The 13,554-nt window shown below is 43.4% G+C and overlaps 1 protein-coding gene across 1 annotated transcript; it reads right to left on the bottom strand.

Annotated features, from left to right (window-relative positions):
* Positions 1-7,178: 7,178 nt before the first annotated feature.
* LOC113276500 lies at positions 7,179-9,038 on the bottom strand. Its single transcript, XM_026526137.1, has one exon. It carries the CDS (start codon positions 9,036-9,038, stop codon positions 7,179-7,181), a length of 1,860 nt encoding a protein of 619 aa, XP_026381922.1.
* Positions 9,039-13,554: the final 4,516 nt, after the last annotated feature.

Consider the following 13,554-nt stretch of genomic DNA (forward strand, 5'->3'; position numbering starts at 1 on the left):
GGGCAAACAACGATGACCTGCCATGTTCCTAACCCATCTGAGCGGGGATGGTATACTCCTAAGAACTTTAATAGCTATTTCGGAGATTATGTTAATGGGAGGAACCGCAAGCCTTGGAGTGTTGGTCTTCGTACTATTACGACACCTAGTTGTGGTGTTCGTCTTTTAAGCTATGTGTGTGGTAACAAGCTGAAATACGTTCCTGGTACCGAAAAGTCAAGCCAGCGGATGCTTTTTCCTAATCGTGAGAGGATTCAACGTGATCATGAATATGAGTGGCATGCTACCGTTATTGAGGTTATTGGTCCTTGGGCTTACGGTTGGACACCTGGTCCACGTGATTGGCTTCCCGTTGTTGGTAGCAAGGCTCGTGAAACTCCTCCCTCTCGCTATGTTGATTTCTGTCCGTGGCGATTAAACTTTGAGGGGATGAACTTTGAATATGCCTGCGACGTTATTGATATGGATGAGGAGGAGAGTTCTGATCTTCCTCCGAAGAGTTCCGCTACCGTCAAGGTATGGTTTATTGTTAGTCCGTGCATTTTCCCCTTTTCTGTTGAATTTGACATTTTAGTCAAAATGAGGAGAAAAACTCATCGGACTCACTACATATTGGTTTTTAGGCAACGAAGAAGAAAAAGCATGGACCCGTTCAATCCTCTACCGCTGCTGCTGAAGAGCCGAAAATGCCTGATGAGGTGAATATTCCAGTGAAGGAAGACTTTATTAAGGATGACTTGTCCGATGATAAAGAACGTACCAGTACTTCCCCCCATGAGCACGAAAATTCCAAGCATGATGGTGATGGTTCTGCTGAGAAAGACGTTATTCCTGATGATGGTGCTAAGGAACATGAAGATGTCGTTGGGGGAGGTGTGCAGCAAGAAGTTTCCCCTGGTGGAGTCCTTGGTCCTCCCCCCCACTCTTAGTCACGGTAATGATGGAGCGGGTCCTCAATCTTCGATTCCTATATCTACCCAAGAGTTTTCTTTTGAAAAGATTTACTCTTTGCATGGGCCGGTTGATATGGGCGTTGCGATGGATTTGGCAGAGGATTTATCTCTTATTTCTCCCAACGATGATTGGGATGTTCTTGGCGACGTGATGGGTGGTGACCCCATCGGTACGGGTGACAGACTGTTGGGGAGGAGAATCGTTCTGTTGGTGAAGATGCATAAGCTCTTGATGGCAAGGAGAAGGAGGTTCAAAAAACTTCTGTAGTGACAGGTAATCCTGATACAGGAAAAAGGAGTTGTCGTCGAAGGTACTATCATCGATTCATCCTCAGAGGAATTTCCTCAGTTGCAGACGCCTAAAGGTGACGATGTAATCCTTGATTGGATGATGAAGAGCAAGATGATGTTCGTGCCCCACCCTGCACCACTGGTTCCTGGTGAGAAAAAATCTGATGCCTTTACTCGTCAGATGATGCAGATGACTCCCGAAGGGAAGGTTTCAGAAATGTGGGACAAAGATTTAAGGGGTTCTTCTTCTAAACTCATGGTTGATCCTCCTTCATCGGTTGCTGAGATGATGGCCATTACTGATGGCTATCAATATGGTTTTCCTCAACAACGGGTACTCGCGGAATGTTCTTTAGATCTCTTATTGATCACTCTTTCGTGAGCGTAAAATCTGACTTCTACTTTGCTCCATCAGATGATGAGGAGTGAGCATTGCAACCATACTCTGTACCAGTTTTTCAGGGCCAAAGCCCTTAAGCTTGAGGCCAAGCTTCGTCACCGGGAAGAGGAGTTGAGCATCGCTGAGTCTCTCATCTCTGCTAAGAATAAAGAGATTCAGGATTTGAAGGACAAATTGAAAGGGAAAGAGCAACTGGGTGCTATGGAAGAGCAGCTTCGAACGGACTTGGTTCTTGTTCGCAGCGAGTTGGAGGAAGCTCGCAAGGGCTCTTCGTCAGTTAAAGGTTCGTGTTCTCTTCATTATCTTACCTTCGTCTTCTTGGTGTTCTGTCCGAGTCCCACCCTCTCTCCAGCGGGTGACGCCGAAGAGTTGATGTGGCTTCGGAAGGAGAGGGTCCGGCTTGCCTCTCATATCAAGGGGTTAGTGGAGAAGATCAAGAGTGAAGCCACCAGGTGGAATGCTAGGGCCGAAGATCATAACAAGCTGCTAGAGGGGTTATGGGCCAGGAAAGCCCAGTTTATTGATATGCAGAATATTCTTCGTGAGGCCACTGAACATGCCTCTAGCTTGGAGGCTAGGGTAGATCAGTTAGAGAGGGAGCTACATCAAGCTTGTTCTTCTCATAGTCTTGAGGTTACTAATTATATACAGCAGCTCGTTCGAAAGAGAGACGATGCTAGGGCCGAAGACCATGCTCTTAGCAATGCTTTGACTGCTTCTCGTGCTGACGTTGCCCGTATGGTCGAGTCTGAGAGGAATCTCGAGAAGAACATGAATAGTCTTAATAAAGGGATAGAGAAAATGAATGATGAAGTTAACCACCTTCATCACCAAGACTCAATGAAGCAGGTAGAGTTAGATGAGAGTCAATATGCTCTCTCAAATCTTCAGTTGGATTATAAGAAAATATCCGATGAGTTCGATTTTCTCGCTGAAGTCCGCGACGCTGTTGTTTATGATTTAGAGGCATCTTCGGCTATAGTCGAAGGTATATGTTTATTTTTTGGTGTGTAAATTCGTATCTTTAATTCCTTATACGCTGCGTTTATTCCTTGTGTAGAGCTCGAGGGACAACTTCTTGTTACGAATGCAAAGCTTAAAGAGGCTCAATCTTCCCTAGTGCAGAAGGAGAGTCAGACATCGTATTACAAAGGTTTAGATGGTTCTCGTGACGAAGCGGCGACGGAGGCAGCTAAGGAAGTGGCTCGGTTGACTGCTTTATTGTCCCAATCTGAGCTTCAGGCTACTGTTATCGGTTACAAGCCTCGCTGTCAGTTGGTCGAGGAGGTCAACAAGTTCTTGACACTGGTCGAGCAAGGCCTCTTAAGGGATCATAATATTGTCAAGAACTATCCCATCGCTCCATGCCAAAACCTATGACTTTCTCCTCTAGTTCTTCTTCGGGTGGGAGCGTTACTTCGTCTCAGAAGAAGAATCCCACTGATCATGCTGAGTCATATAGGGGAAAATAGGTTTCTTTATTTAGGAAGTTGATCTTTGTTGATTATTTGGCTTCGGGCCATTTTTTGGATATAATATTATTTTCTTGTGTTTTGCCCGATCTTGTAATCAACTTTCATGAAATAGATCAACGCTTTTTGGTATATTTACAATTTTCTTCCTACCTGCAACATTTGGTCAGTTAATATATTAGATGCTTAATAAGATTTCAAATGATAAAAGTGTTTGGTTGCGATGCAAAAGGTGTGCACCTTCGTGATCATCTTGGGACCTATACCCCGCTGGCTAATCCTGGGCCAGAGGATTCCCAGACGGTGGGGGTCGAGGCAGCGTTCTCGGATATGTGGTGAGTTATTGAAATATTTACAAACACCCATTCCGCTGAACCTCTACCTTAGAGGTGGTTGAGTATATCTTTCTCCTGGATGTCTCCCCCATGGTTTTACACTTATAAACACTTATAGAGGGTCTTGAGAGATTGTAAGTGAATACTTTCCCTAATGGATAGATTTTTCAAAAATTTGGATCGTTTTGATTGATAGATTGAGGGCTGTTACTCCTCGTCCAGAGATAGAAACATGTCGAGCGAGTACGATGCTTTCTTCTTCCGGTACTCTTCACGCAGGTGCAGGGCTGCGCTGCATTATGGGTAGTACGGTTTGAGATATTTAGCATTCCAAGGGTGTCTGAGGATTTTTCCTTTGAGGTTACGCAGGTAGTATGCCCCATTTCCTGCAATGTCGTGTATAACAAATGGTCCTTCCCACGTTGGTGCTAGTTTACCCCACTTCTTCTCTCGCTGGTATTGGGGTATAGTTCTCAGCACATACTGCCATTCTACAAAATTTCTAAGCTTAACCTTTTTATTGTACTCCCTTGCTAACTTTTGCTGGTAGTTTTCCATCCTTTGTAACGCTGCTTCCCTTCTTTCCTCCAAGTCATCTAGCCTTTCCAACATCATGTCCGTGGTGAGGTTATTTTCCCATGCCTCGGTCTTCGTTGTTGGCATAAGGATTTCTGTTGGTATGACCGCTTCGGCCCCGTAGGTAAGAAAGAATGGAGATTCACCGGTGGCGTACCGACCCGTGGTTCGGTATGCCCATAAGACGTTGTGTAGTTGTTCGCACCAGCGTTTTTTGTGTTCGTCCAATTGCTTCTTGAGGATGAGGGCGATAGTGTTATTTGTGGCTTCATCCTGTCCGTTGCTCTGGGGATAGATAGGTGTTGATTTGTTCTTCTTGATTTTGAAAGTGTCGAAAAGCATGTCTATGTTTTTTCCTTGTAATTGCTTGCCATTGTCGGATACGATTTCCGCTGGGATACCGAACCTGCAGATGATATTTTGGAAGATGAAAGTGAATACGTCTGAGTCACGGATTCTAGTCAGAGCCTTGGCCTCCACCCACTTGCTGAAGTAGTCCGTGGCTACGATTAAGAATCGTATTTTCCATGACCCTTCGATCAGGGGTCCGAAAATGTATATTCCCCATTTGGAGAAGGGCCAGGGGCTATCTACAGAATTTAACTTTGTTGCGGGAGCATGGATCCTTCTGGAAAACCGTTGACATTCTTCACATCTTCTGGCCATCCTAGCTGCATCTCTTATCATACGCGGCCAGTAATACCCCTACATTTTTTCCATGTCCGATAACGATCTCATTCCGCTATGATTCCTTGCATCGCCATAATGTATTTCTTTTAGAATGAGGTGCCCCTCTTTTATTGACACGCATCGTAGTAATGGCCCGAGGAAATATTTTTTATATAAGATCCCGTCGCCCGAGGTCATATCTCCCTGCCTTGGCTTGTATCTTCTTGGCTAGTTTCAGGTCTGCAGGTAGAGTACCTTCTTGAAGGTAAAGATGAATCTCAGATCTCCAATGTTTTTCCTTGGTAAAATACTCATCCTCATTTGCTTTCGTTATGATGTCATCTTCCATGAAACCGTCGGCAATATCCTCCCCTACATCATCCTCAACGTTGTCCTCCCCAACGTTGTCCTTACGGTGTGTGGCGAGGGATTGCTGAGGGATGATGGAAGTTTCGTATACCCTGGATACTTTGATAGCTTTCACGCTCTCATCTTTTAACATAGATGAAATGTATGCCAAGGCATCGGCATGTCTGTGTTCCTTTCTTCATAGGTGCCAAAATTTGATGTTCGGTATCTGGGCAGCCAGTGTCTGGACTAACGCCATATACTTTGAAAGGGTTTCGTCGTAGACATTGTATTCTACCCCGATTTGTTGTATGACCAGCTGTGAGTCACTTGTAAAGTGTACCTCGGTTAAGCCCATTTCTATTATTAAACGAAAAGCGTGTACCACAGCCTCATATTCGACGATGTTGTTGGTATGCCCCTTAAACTCTAGTCTCAGCGCATGGACGATCCTTTCTCCGGTGGGGGTGGTGATTACGATGCCTATGCCAGCACCTTCCTGATTTCTGGACCCGTCTACGAAGACTTCCCATTGCCTTTGGTTTGTAGGTTCCAGAATATCAACAGGGTCTTTTCCATCTTCGTTTTTTGGCATGCCTTGGACTTCCTCATCATTGTCCAGAGGTAAGTCCGCTAGGAAATCTGCCAAAACTTGAGATTTCTGGGAATGTTAAATCTCATGGATTATGTTGAATTGGTCGAGATGTGTGTTCCATTTTGCTATCTTCCCAACTTTCCCAGTTCTTTTGAGAATATCCTCTAACGGTGCTTTGCAGGGGACACGAACATAATGAGTCAATAAATAGGTTCTCAACTTCTGAGTTGCCCATACTAGTACCAAAATGAGCTGATCGATATTCGTGTAATTCCGTTCCGCCGGGTTACGTGTCTTGCTGACATAGTAAATTGGATGATCAATCTTCATATTGGTTTTAACCAGCACTGCGCTGACCGCGTCATAGGTTGCAGCTATATAAAGATCCAATACTTCGTTAAGATCCGGCTTCTGGAGAATGGGGATTGTTTCCAAGTACTCCTTAATTTGTTGGAAAGCTATCTCACATTCAGGGGTCCACTCGAATTTGCATCCCTTCTTGAGGATGTTGAAAAAGGGTTTGCATCTATCTGATGATCTTGAGATAAACCTCCCTAGCGCTGCTAGGGATCCATTGAGTTTTTGGACTTCTCTCAAGTTCTTCGGGGATGGCATTTCTATGATGGCTTGGATTTTGGTAGGATCGACCTCGAGGCCCCTTTTAGTTACTAGGTATCCAAGGAATTTCCCTGAAGTAATACCAAACGTACACTTCTCCGGGTTTACTTTCATGTTGTGCTTTCTCATAGCCTCAAAGATGTCTCTCAAATCCTGGTGATGATCCGCGCGCAGCTTAATTTTGACCATCATATCATCTACGTAGACCTCCAGCGTATTCCCTATCCACGGTTTGAAGATAGCGTCGACCATCCTCTGATATGTTGCCTCCGCATTTCTTAGTCCGAAGGGAATTCTTGTGTAACAATAGACGCCGTGAGGGGTGTAGAATGTTGTGTGTTGTTGGTCTTCTTCCGCCAGGAAAACATGGTTGTATCCTGAGTAACCGTCCATGAAGGAAAGTTCTTCGTATCCGTCCACATCCTCGACCAGTTGGTCGATGCTAGGGAGTAGATAACTGTCCTTAGGACATGCCTTGTTGAGGTTGGTGAAGTCAATGCAAATTCTCACCCCTCCGTTTTTCTTTGGCACGATGACCATGTTCGAAATCCACGTGGGGTATTTCACCTCCTTGATGAATCCTGCTTTTAGCAACTTGCTGAGTTCCTTCTCAATGGGCTGATGATACTCTGGATCTGTCTTGCGTACCTTCTGTCTGAAAGGAGTTGTGCCTGGTTTTATATGGATCTCATGTTGAATTATCTTCGGATCTATTCCCGGCATGTCTCCTAATTTCCACGCGAAGACATCCGCGTACTCTATGATTAGTTTGGTTAGGGATAGATCTCTTTCCTTGCTCATTAAAGTTCCTATCTTGATCATTTTCGGATCTTTCTCTGTCCCTATGTTGATTTCCTTAGCGGGTTCCAAATATCTAAATGTAGGCTTAGGTTCCCCTAGGAGAGGGACGTTCTTTAATTGCTATCTGGTAGGCTCCTCTGTCGTCTTGGCCGTTGAGGTACTTTCCTCAGCGCATTGGACGTCGCCCCCCTTCGTCAGGCTTTTTTCTGCGATTCCTTCGAGGTACAAATCAATGGATTTTTCTTTGGCAGCTTCCTTGTTCCGGCTTCTGCGGGATTTCTGTTTCTCATCTAGCTCGTTATTGAGCTGGTTTTGCATAGCTTGGCATTCCCAAGCAGTGACCTGGTCACCCTTGATCTCCATTATCCCTTCGGGTGATGGGAATCGAAGACACTGGTGATAAGTTGATGCTATACCCTTGAGCTTGTGTGCCCATCTTCGTCCGATGATAGCGTTGTAGGGGGAAGGAGCGTCTACCATGCTGAAACGGTTGTCTATCTTCATCGGTCTTGCATTTATTTGTAGAACAATGTCCCCCAATGGTTTCGTAGGAGCCCCGTTGAATCCATAAATGGTGTGGTACGAAGATATCGGTTGCTCGTCGTTTAGCTCCATTCGTTTGAATGTATCATAAAACAAGACGCTGACTGAACTTCCTTCGTCAATGAGGATTTTCTTGATGTTGCACCCTGTTATGGGCAGTGTGAGGATCAGATGATCATTATGATCCTCGATGTCTTCCTCCACATCATCTGCCTCGAAAGTGATCGGTGCATACATCCATTGCTCATGATCGTATATCTCTACCACATCGATCTTGTATAACTCGCAGTAGTCTTCGAATTGCTTTCTCAACCTTTTTCCAATCTGCGTTGTTAAAGATGGTCCAGCGTCTTCCGAACACGAAATGGTGTTTAGTGTTCGATTGCCTTCAGGAAGTTGAACTTGTTTGCTTCGTTTCGACCTGTCATCTGCATCTTCCTTCCTTATGTATTGCTTCAGTTCTCCGTTGTCGATAAGATTTTGGACCATTATCTTCAAGTTCTTGCACTTCTCGGTTGGGTGCCCATTGAAACAGTGGTAGTCGCAGTATTCCTTCGATTTTTCGGATCTTGGGGGTTGCTTTCCTTTTGACCATGGCCATTCCAAGTTTTCTCGACCCTTAATTTCTTTTAAGATTCGAGCGTAACTTGTGTTTAGCTTCGTGTAGACTTGATCTTCGAATCTTCGATCATCGTTTCGAGGACCTTCTATTCTTCCTCTCATATCTTCGTATGGGCGTTCGATTGAACTTCTTTTCGATCCACTGGCCTTCTCTGTGGAGTTAGTTCGATGAGATCTTTGATCATGAGACCTCGGATTTTCTCGTTGGATTTCTTCCAACCTGGCGTGTTTTTTGATGATTACTCGAAGATCCCCTTCCGTCGTGGGTACGCTCACATGAATCTCGACAAACAACGGTCTCATCCTGTCTAAACCCCACTTGAAGCAGTTAATGCTGAACACTGGGTCAACATTCCCTATAGCATGGCATATCTTATGCCATCTATCCGTGTATTCCCAGGTCGTCTCCCTGTATCTGATGGCTAATGATAATAACTTGTTCATCCCAGCGTAGACAACCTTGTTATACATGTAAGTTCTTAAAAACTTTTCGGTGAGTTGATCATACGATCCGATGGAGTTGGGAGGTAGGTTATCAAACCAGGACAGAGCCGATCCCTTCAAGCTTGAACGGAAATATCTATAGAGGACCACGTCGTCCTGATCCCATCGGGCCAACATACGGTTGTAATACCGAAGATGGGCCGCGGGATCGCTGGATCCATCGTAGCATTCAAATGCTGGGATCAGACATTTCTTGGGGATTTCAGCTTTGGCTAAGCTTGGGACTAGAGGAGTAGTATTAGCTTCTCTCATGAATTCCTCTAATCTTCCACCTCCTTTCTTGGCCTTCAGCTGCTTGATCTCTTCCATCATTTCAGCGCGAAGATCTTTTATCGCACGGTGATGGACGGCTATTGCTGTGGATTGCCCTGGTCTTCGATCATTACTATCGAACTTGGTCTGATGATCGGTTTCCCCTGATGTCTCCTCGGTTCAAGGGCTCGGGATTGGATTCGTTTGTTACGACCATTCTTCGATCGTGATTTGGCTCTGGTGCTTTTGAATTAGCTTCGTCATGTTAGTTTGCCGTCTTATCTTTGAGCTCCTGGTTTTCTCTAGCCAGTAATGCCACTGCTTCTGCGTATGTTTTCTGATTCTTCTTTAGTTCTTCGAGCTCTGCCATCAATTGGGAGGAGCGATTCGATCCTTGGTTTGGTGTCCCGACCTTTCCCTGCCCTCCAACCGCCATGGTTCGACCTTCGTCGATTGTATGGATTTGGGGGGCAGGGGGATCGGTAACCCTCATCGGTGGCTCTCCTTGTGTTACAATGGTTTGATTCATCGTTAGCAATGGCTGAGTGGTTGGAATGGTCTGGTTTTGATCATTTGTCTGCGGCATTCCGAAGGCTGCCAGGTGCATTGTTGATTCTGCGAACCCTGCACATTGCTCATGAATGCGTGATCCCGTTGCTAGATTGGTCTTATCAGCCTGTGTTGCAAGGGATTTGACCGCTGCCACTGCTATCGTGCTGGCGTTCATTGGTGAGGTGATCCCAGCTGTGTCCAACTTCTGGGTCGCTGTCTTTGCCTTCTCACCCTTCTGCTTACTGCGGGTCACAACTGGTGTGGTCCTCAGCGTTTCTTTTGATGGGGCCTTTCCTTTTCCTACCTCTTTGACTTTTTCCATGTCAGCTTCCTGCAAAAGACGATAAGCAGTCGAGGAAAAAGGGGACCACAACGGTTCTGTTAGCATAGTTAAACTTAAGTGCGGGCGATCACGACACCGAAGGTACGAAAAAGATATTTCAGCTATTACTCCCCTGTTCAGAGGTATTGGATTTTCTTGATTCCTTCGATCCATAGTGAAGCTCTAAGAATAACACGAGGGAGTTTTAAATGTGTTCTAACATCTTAATACGACAGATCTGCGGTTTTAAACGATAATGGTTGGAAAATCTGTTTGTTTTAAACAGCAAAGGTACCAGATCTGCGGTTTCAACACTCAAAGTCGACAGATTCGGTATTTTAAAAAGACAGATGGCAGATCTGTTACCTTAAAACAGAGAAGACAAATCCTAGGAAACAGATCTGTTGTTTTTACAAGTCCGTAAACGAAGTTTGTAGAAGAATCATCGTAAAACTCTTATGGAAAAATCAGTGTAAAATTCTTGTAGAAGAATCAGCGTAAAACTCTTATGGAAAAATCAGTATAAAATTCTTGTAGAAGAATAAACGTAAAACTCTTATAGAATTGCTAAGGACTTTAAAGGCGGCCATAACGAAGTTAGAATAAACCGTCTGAGATATTATTTCACGAGGAATAGTATCAAAGGCTCAAAAATCACACGAAAGATAAATCTTTTACCGAGAAAGAGTCCCAGTTTCTAGCGCCAGATTGTGAACACATAAATCACGAAGGCATCCACGTATCCACAAACAATGTTCGCATTCATAAATGAAAGACGTTATACACAATATGACGGTTATAAATAGCATAAACACGATGACTCATCGACTCATAGTCTTCGGACTCGTCATTGTCTAGTCGAGATTAAGTTAGATCAATCATCCCACAGGGTTACGAATCATGACAGATCCAGATATAAGTAATAAAATGTAGATACGATGTTGAAATGTAAATAACACAGAGATTTACGTGGTTCAGCACTAAGGCCTACATCCACGGGATGTTGAGTTTCACTATGCGTTAAAGGGTTACATATGAAGTCGAATGACTTTAAGTGAAATACGATAATGGAGGAAATGGAAATCATACTTACTCTTCCTATTTCTCTCTCCTAGTTATCTCTTCACTCTTACAGATTGGTCGCCCCCCTCTCTCTCAGAGGAGGAGGGTATTTATAGGGAAAATATGCGGGGTCTCTTGTCAGAGACCGTTGAAATCTTATCTTCTTGTTCTGCCAATCCCGCTGGTGTCTTCGTTCCGAACCGATGCCCCCAGCGACTGTTGTTGATACCGCTGGATCGATGCCTACTCTTCCTTAGATATCTTGACACGTACCCTATGGTTAGGGCATTTAATGTGGGTGGTTGGGTCGTCTGCGTGCGACAGTCAGCTGTCTGCAGGTCCCATCACACCCATGTCAGTATGTTTAACCCCTACCGTCGATCTTTGAGTTATCCTTGAGATTGGGTAAAGTAACGTTTAGGGCATCTTTCCCTACTTCTCGGTGGTTCGTAGTTTCAGTGCCCCTTGGTATAGTGGTCCGCATGCCTTCCACGTGTAGATCTCTGGACACGTGTCGAGAGATGGATTATGTGCATACAACCAAAACCAAATATAGTCGAGCGAACGTTTAATGTACGTTTGTTAATAGGCGAACATATAATGTACGTTTCATGTGAAGCGTTTGTATAGTCCCCATTCCATGGTGAGGCGAAATTATAAAATACGTTTCGATGGAGCGTACGTAAAATGTACGCCCGACTGGGCGTAAATAAAATGCACGCCTCATGCCAGGCGTTGGTGTTATGTTCGTGCCAGTTACACGAACACTATATAATCCCCTCATTCAGGCGTTGGTATAGTATACGCCTCACTATATAATCATGTCATGCATTGGCTAATATAAGTGGTGACTAATCACTTATTAGTCTTCTTATAAATACCCGTTGATGGGTGAGTTGTATTGCACGGTTTTAAGGACCAGTAATAAGATTACACTAAATTTCTCCTTACGCTAATTTTATCTCGTACTTACTTCTCACTAGTCTTTAGTGCATGTTGTATTATATTCGTTAGTAATAATTTCCTTCCCACTAATTATCTACAAAATGTTAATTAGTCTAGTTAGTTGGTATGGTAATTACAAAAAGAGTTAATAAATAAGTTTCAGAAAAAATGAAAATGTAAAATTCGTTTAGAACCCATACTGTACGCCTGACCACAGGATCACGTATTATCTCTGCGCCATCGGGCGAAAGTTTTAGCTACGTCTATTGGTGGGGCGTTAACTATACTCACGCCCTACATCAAGCGTTTGTTATATCTACGCCCGTTGTCGGGCGTAATGTTTATGTACGCTTCATCCAGTGTGCACAATAACTACGCCCATCAGCAAACGAACGTAAAATGTACGCTCGATCATATATAGTCTAGTACTCGTAGCGTTGCAACACGGACTAAACCCAAACTTTGATCTTTTTTTTTGCTCTTTAGTCTTTGGTTTTGATCGCACCACTGCAGTTGCAGTTGCTTTAAGAGAATAAAGTAGGGTTCTTAAACGCCTTTGAAGCATCTTGGGTTACATGGATTAATATTGGGTTACATCCTCAAATTTTGGGGTAATGGCAGTTTTTGAATCATAAAGAAGTTGATTCCATGTCACCCGCCATTTTTTGATTTTTGGGCAAACTTTGATTTAATTTGAATGTTTTCGGTCATACAGACATATTCCACGGCGTATGACCAATAATATTGACTAGTTTTGCACAACGGAACATTTGCTTGAAATATTATAAGGTCAATGACAAAACACACAATTTTCCACATTAACTATGAGAGTGTTGATCCCTCGTTTGCCATGAGTCCAAACACTCATTGGACCAAGTAAATTTTAGTACACAACATATTCCTCCGGCATGTTTCTACAAAAGTGTGACTATCATATTTTCGGTTCAGCCTATTTTCATTTCGGCAAAATTGTTACTATTATTTTTTTTAGCCTAAGATTGTAGTAATTTTAAGACAGATTTTAGATTACAATTGCATAATTTTGGACATTTTGACTCATGGTACAATTATTATGGGTTTTTTTTTTTCGAGTCATAGCGCATATTTTAGACCATGGAACAAAATTTGGCTCGCACAACGGGATTCAAAGTTACAATACAAATATTTGGTTACATTCTCAAAATTTGAGAGAAGTGCCGGAAGTTTTTAGATCATAATGCCGATCATTCATGACTCTTCTCGACAAGAAACATTTATAATTTCTTAGCAAATCAAGCTCAAGAAGATATAATTTGTTAATAGATTTTTCATGGAAAAGTATATGGAAAATTCAAGCAATTCCAAGAATTAAACTTTTTATGTGGAAGCTAGACGGAAAAGCTTTGCCTACATCTTCGAGACTAGGGGCACATAACCCGGAAATTGATCCAAACTGCCAACTATGCAATTTTCAAGTTCAGGAAACCGAGAATCACCTATTCAGATCTTTCCCTTTCACCAAAGATATTTGGTTCATATTTTCTCTAGGAAATTTAACTTCTTCAGCTAATACGGATCGCATTACATCATGGGTTAAAGGGTGGATTTTAAACCCAGATCTGGATAATTTGGCAGGAAAAATCTCGACCAGTTTATGGTTCATATGGAAATACAGATGCTCGGTGGTATTTGAAAAGATAACCCCAAATCCGATGC

This window comes from Papaver somniferum, chromosome 1 (assembly GCF_003573695.1).
Source record: "Papaver somniferum cultivar HN1 chromosome 1, ASM357369v1, whole genome shotgun sequence".
NCBI classification, from domain to species: Eukaryota; Viridiplantae; Streptophyta; class Magnoliopsida; order Ranunculales; family Papaveraceae; genus Papaver; species Papaver somniferum.

What these genes read in the sequence shown, in the direction of transcription:
- LOC113276500 (XM_026526137.1), bottom strand. Translation starts at nt 9,038, where the DNA reads ATGATGGAAGAGATCAAGCAGCTGAAGGCCAAGAAAGGAGGTGGAAGA.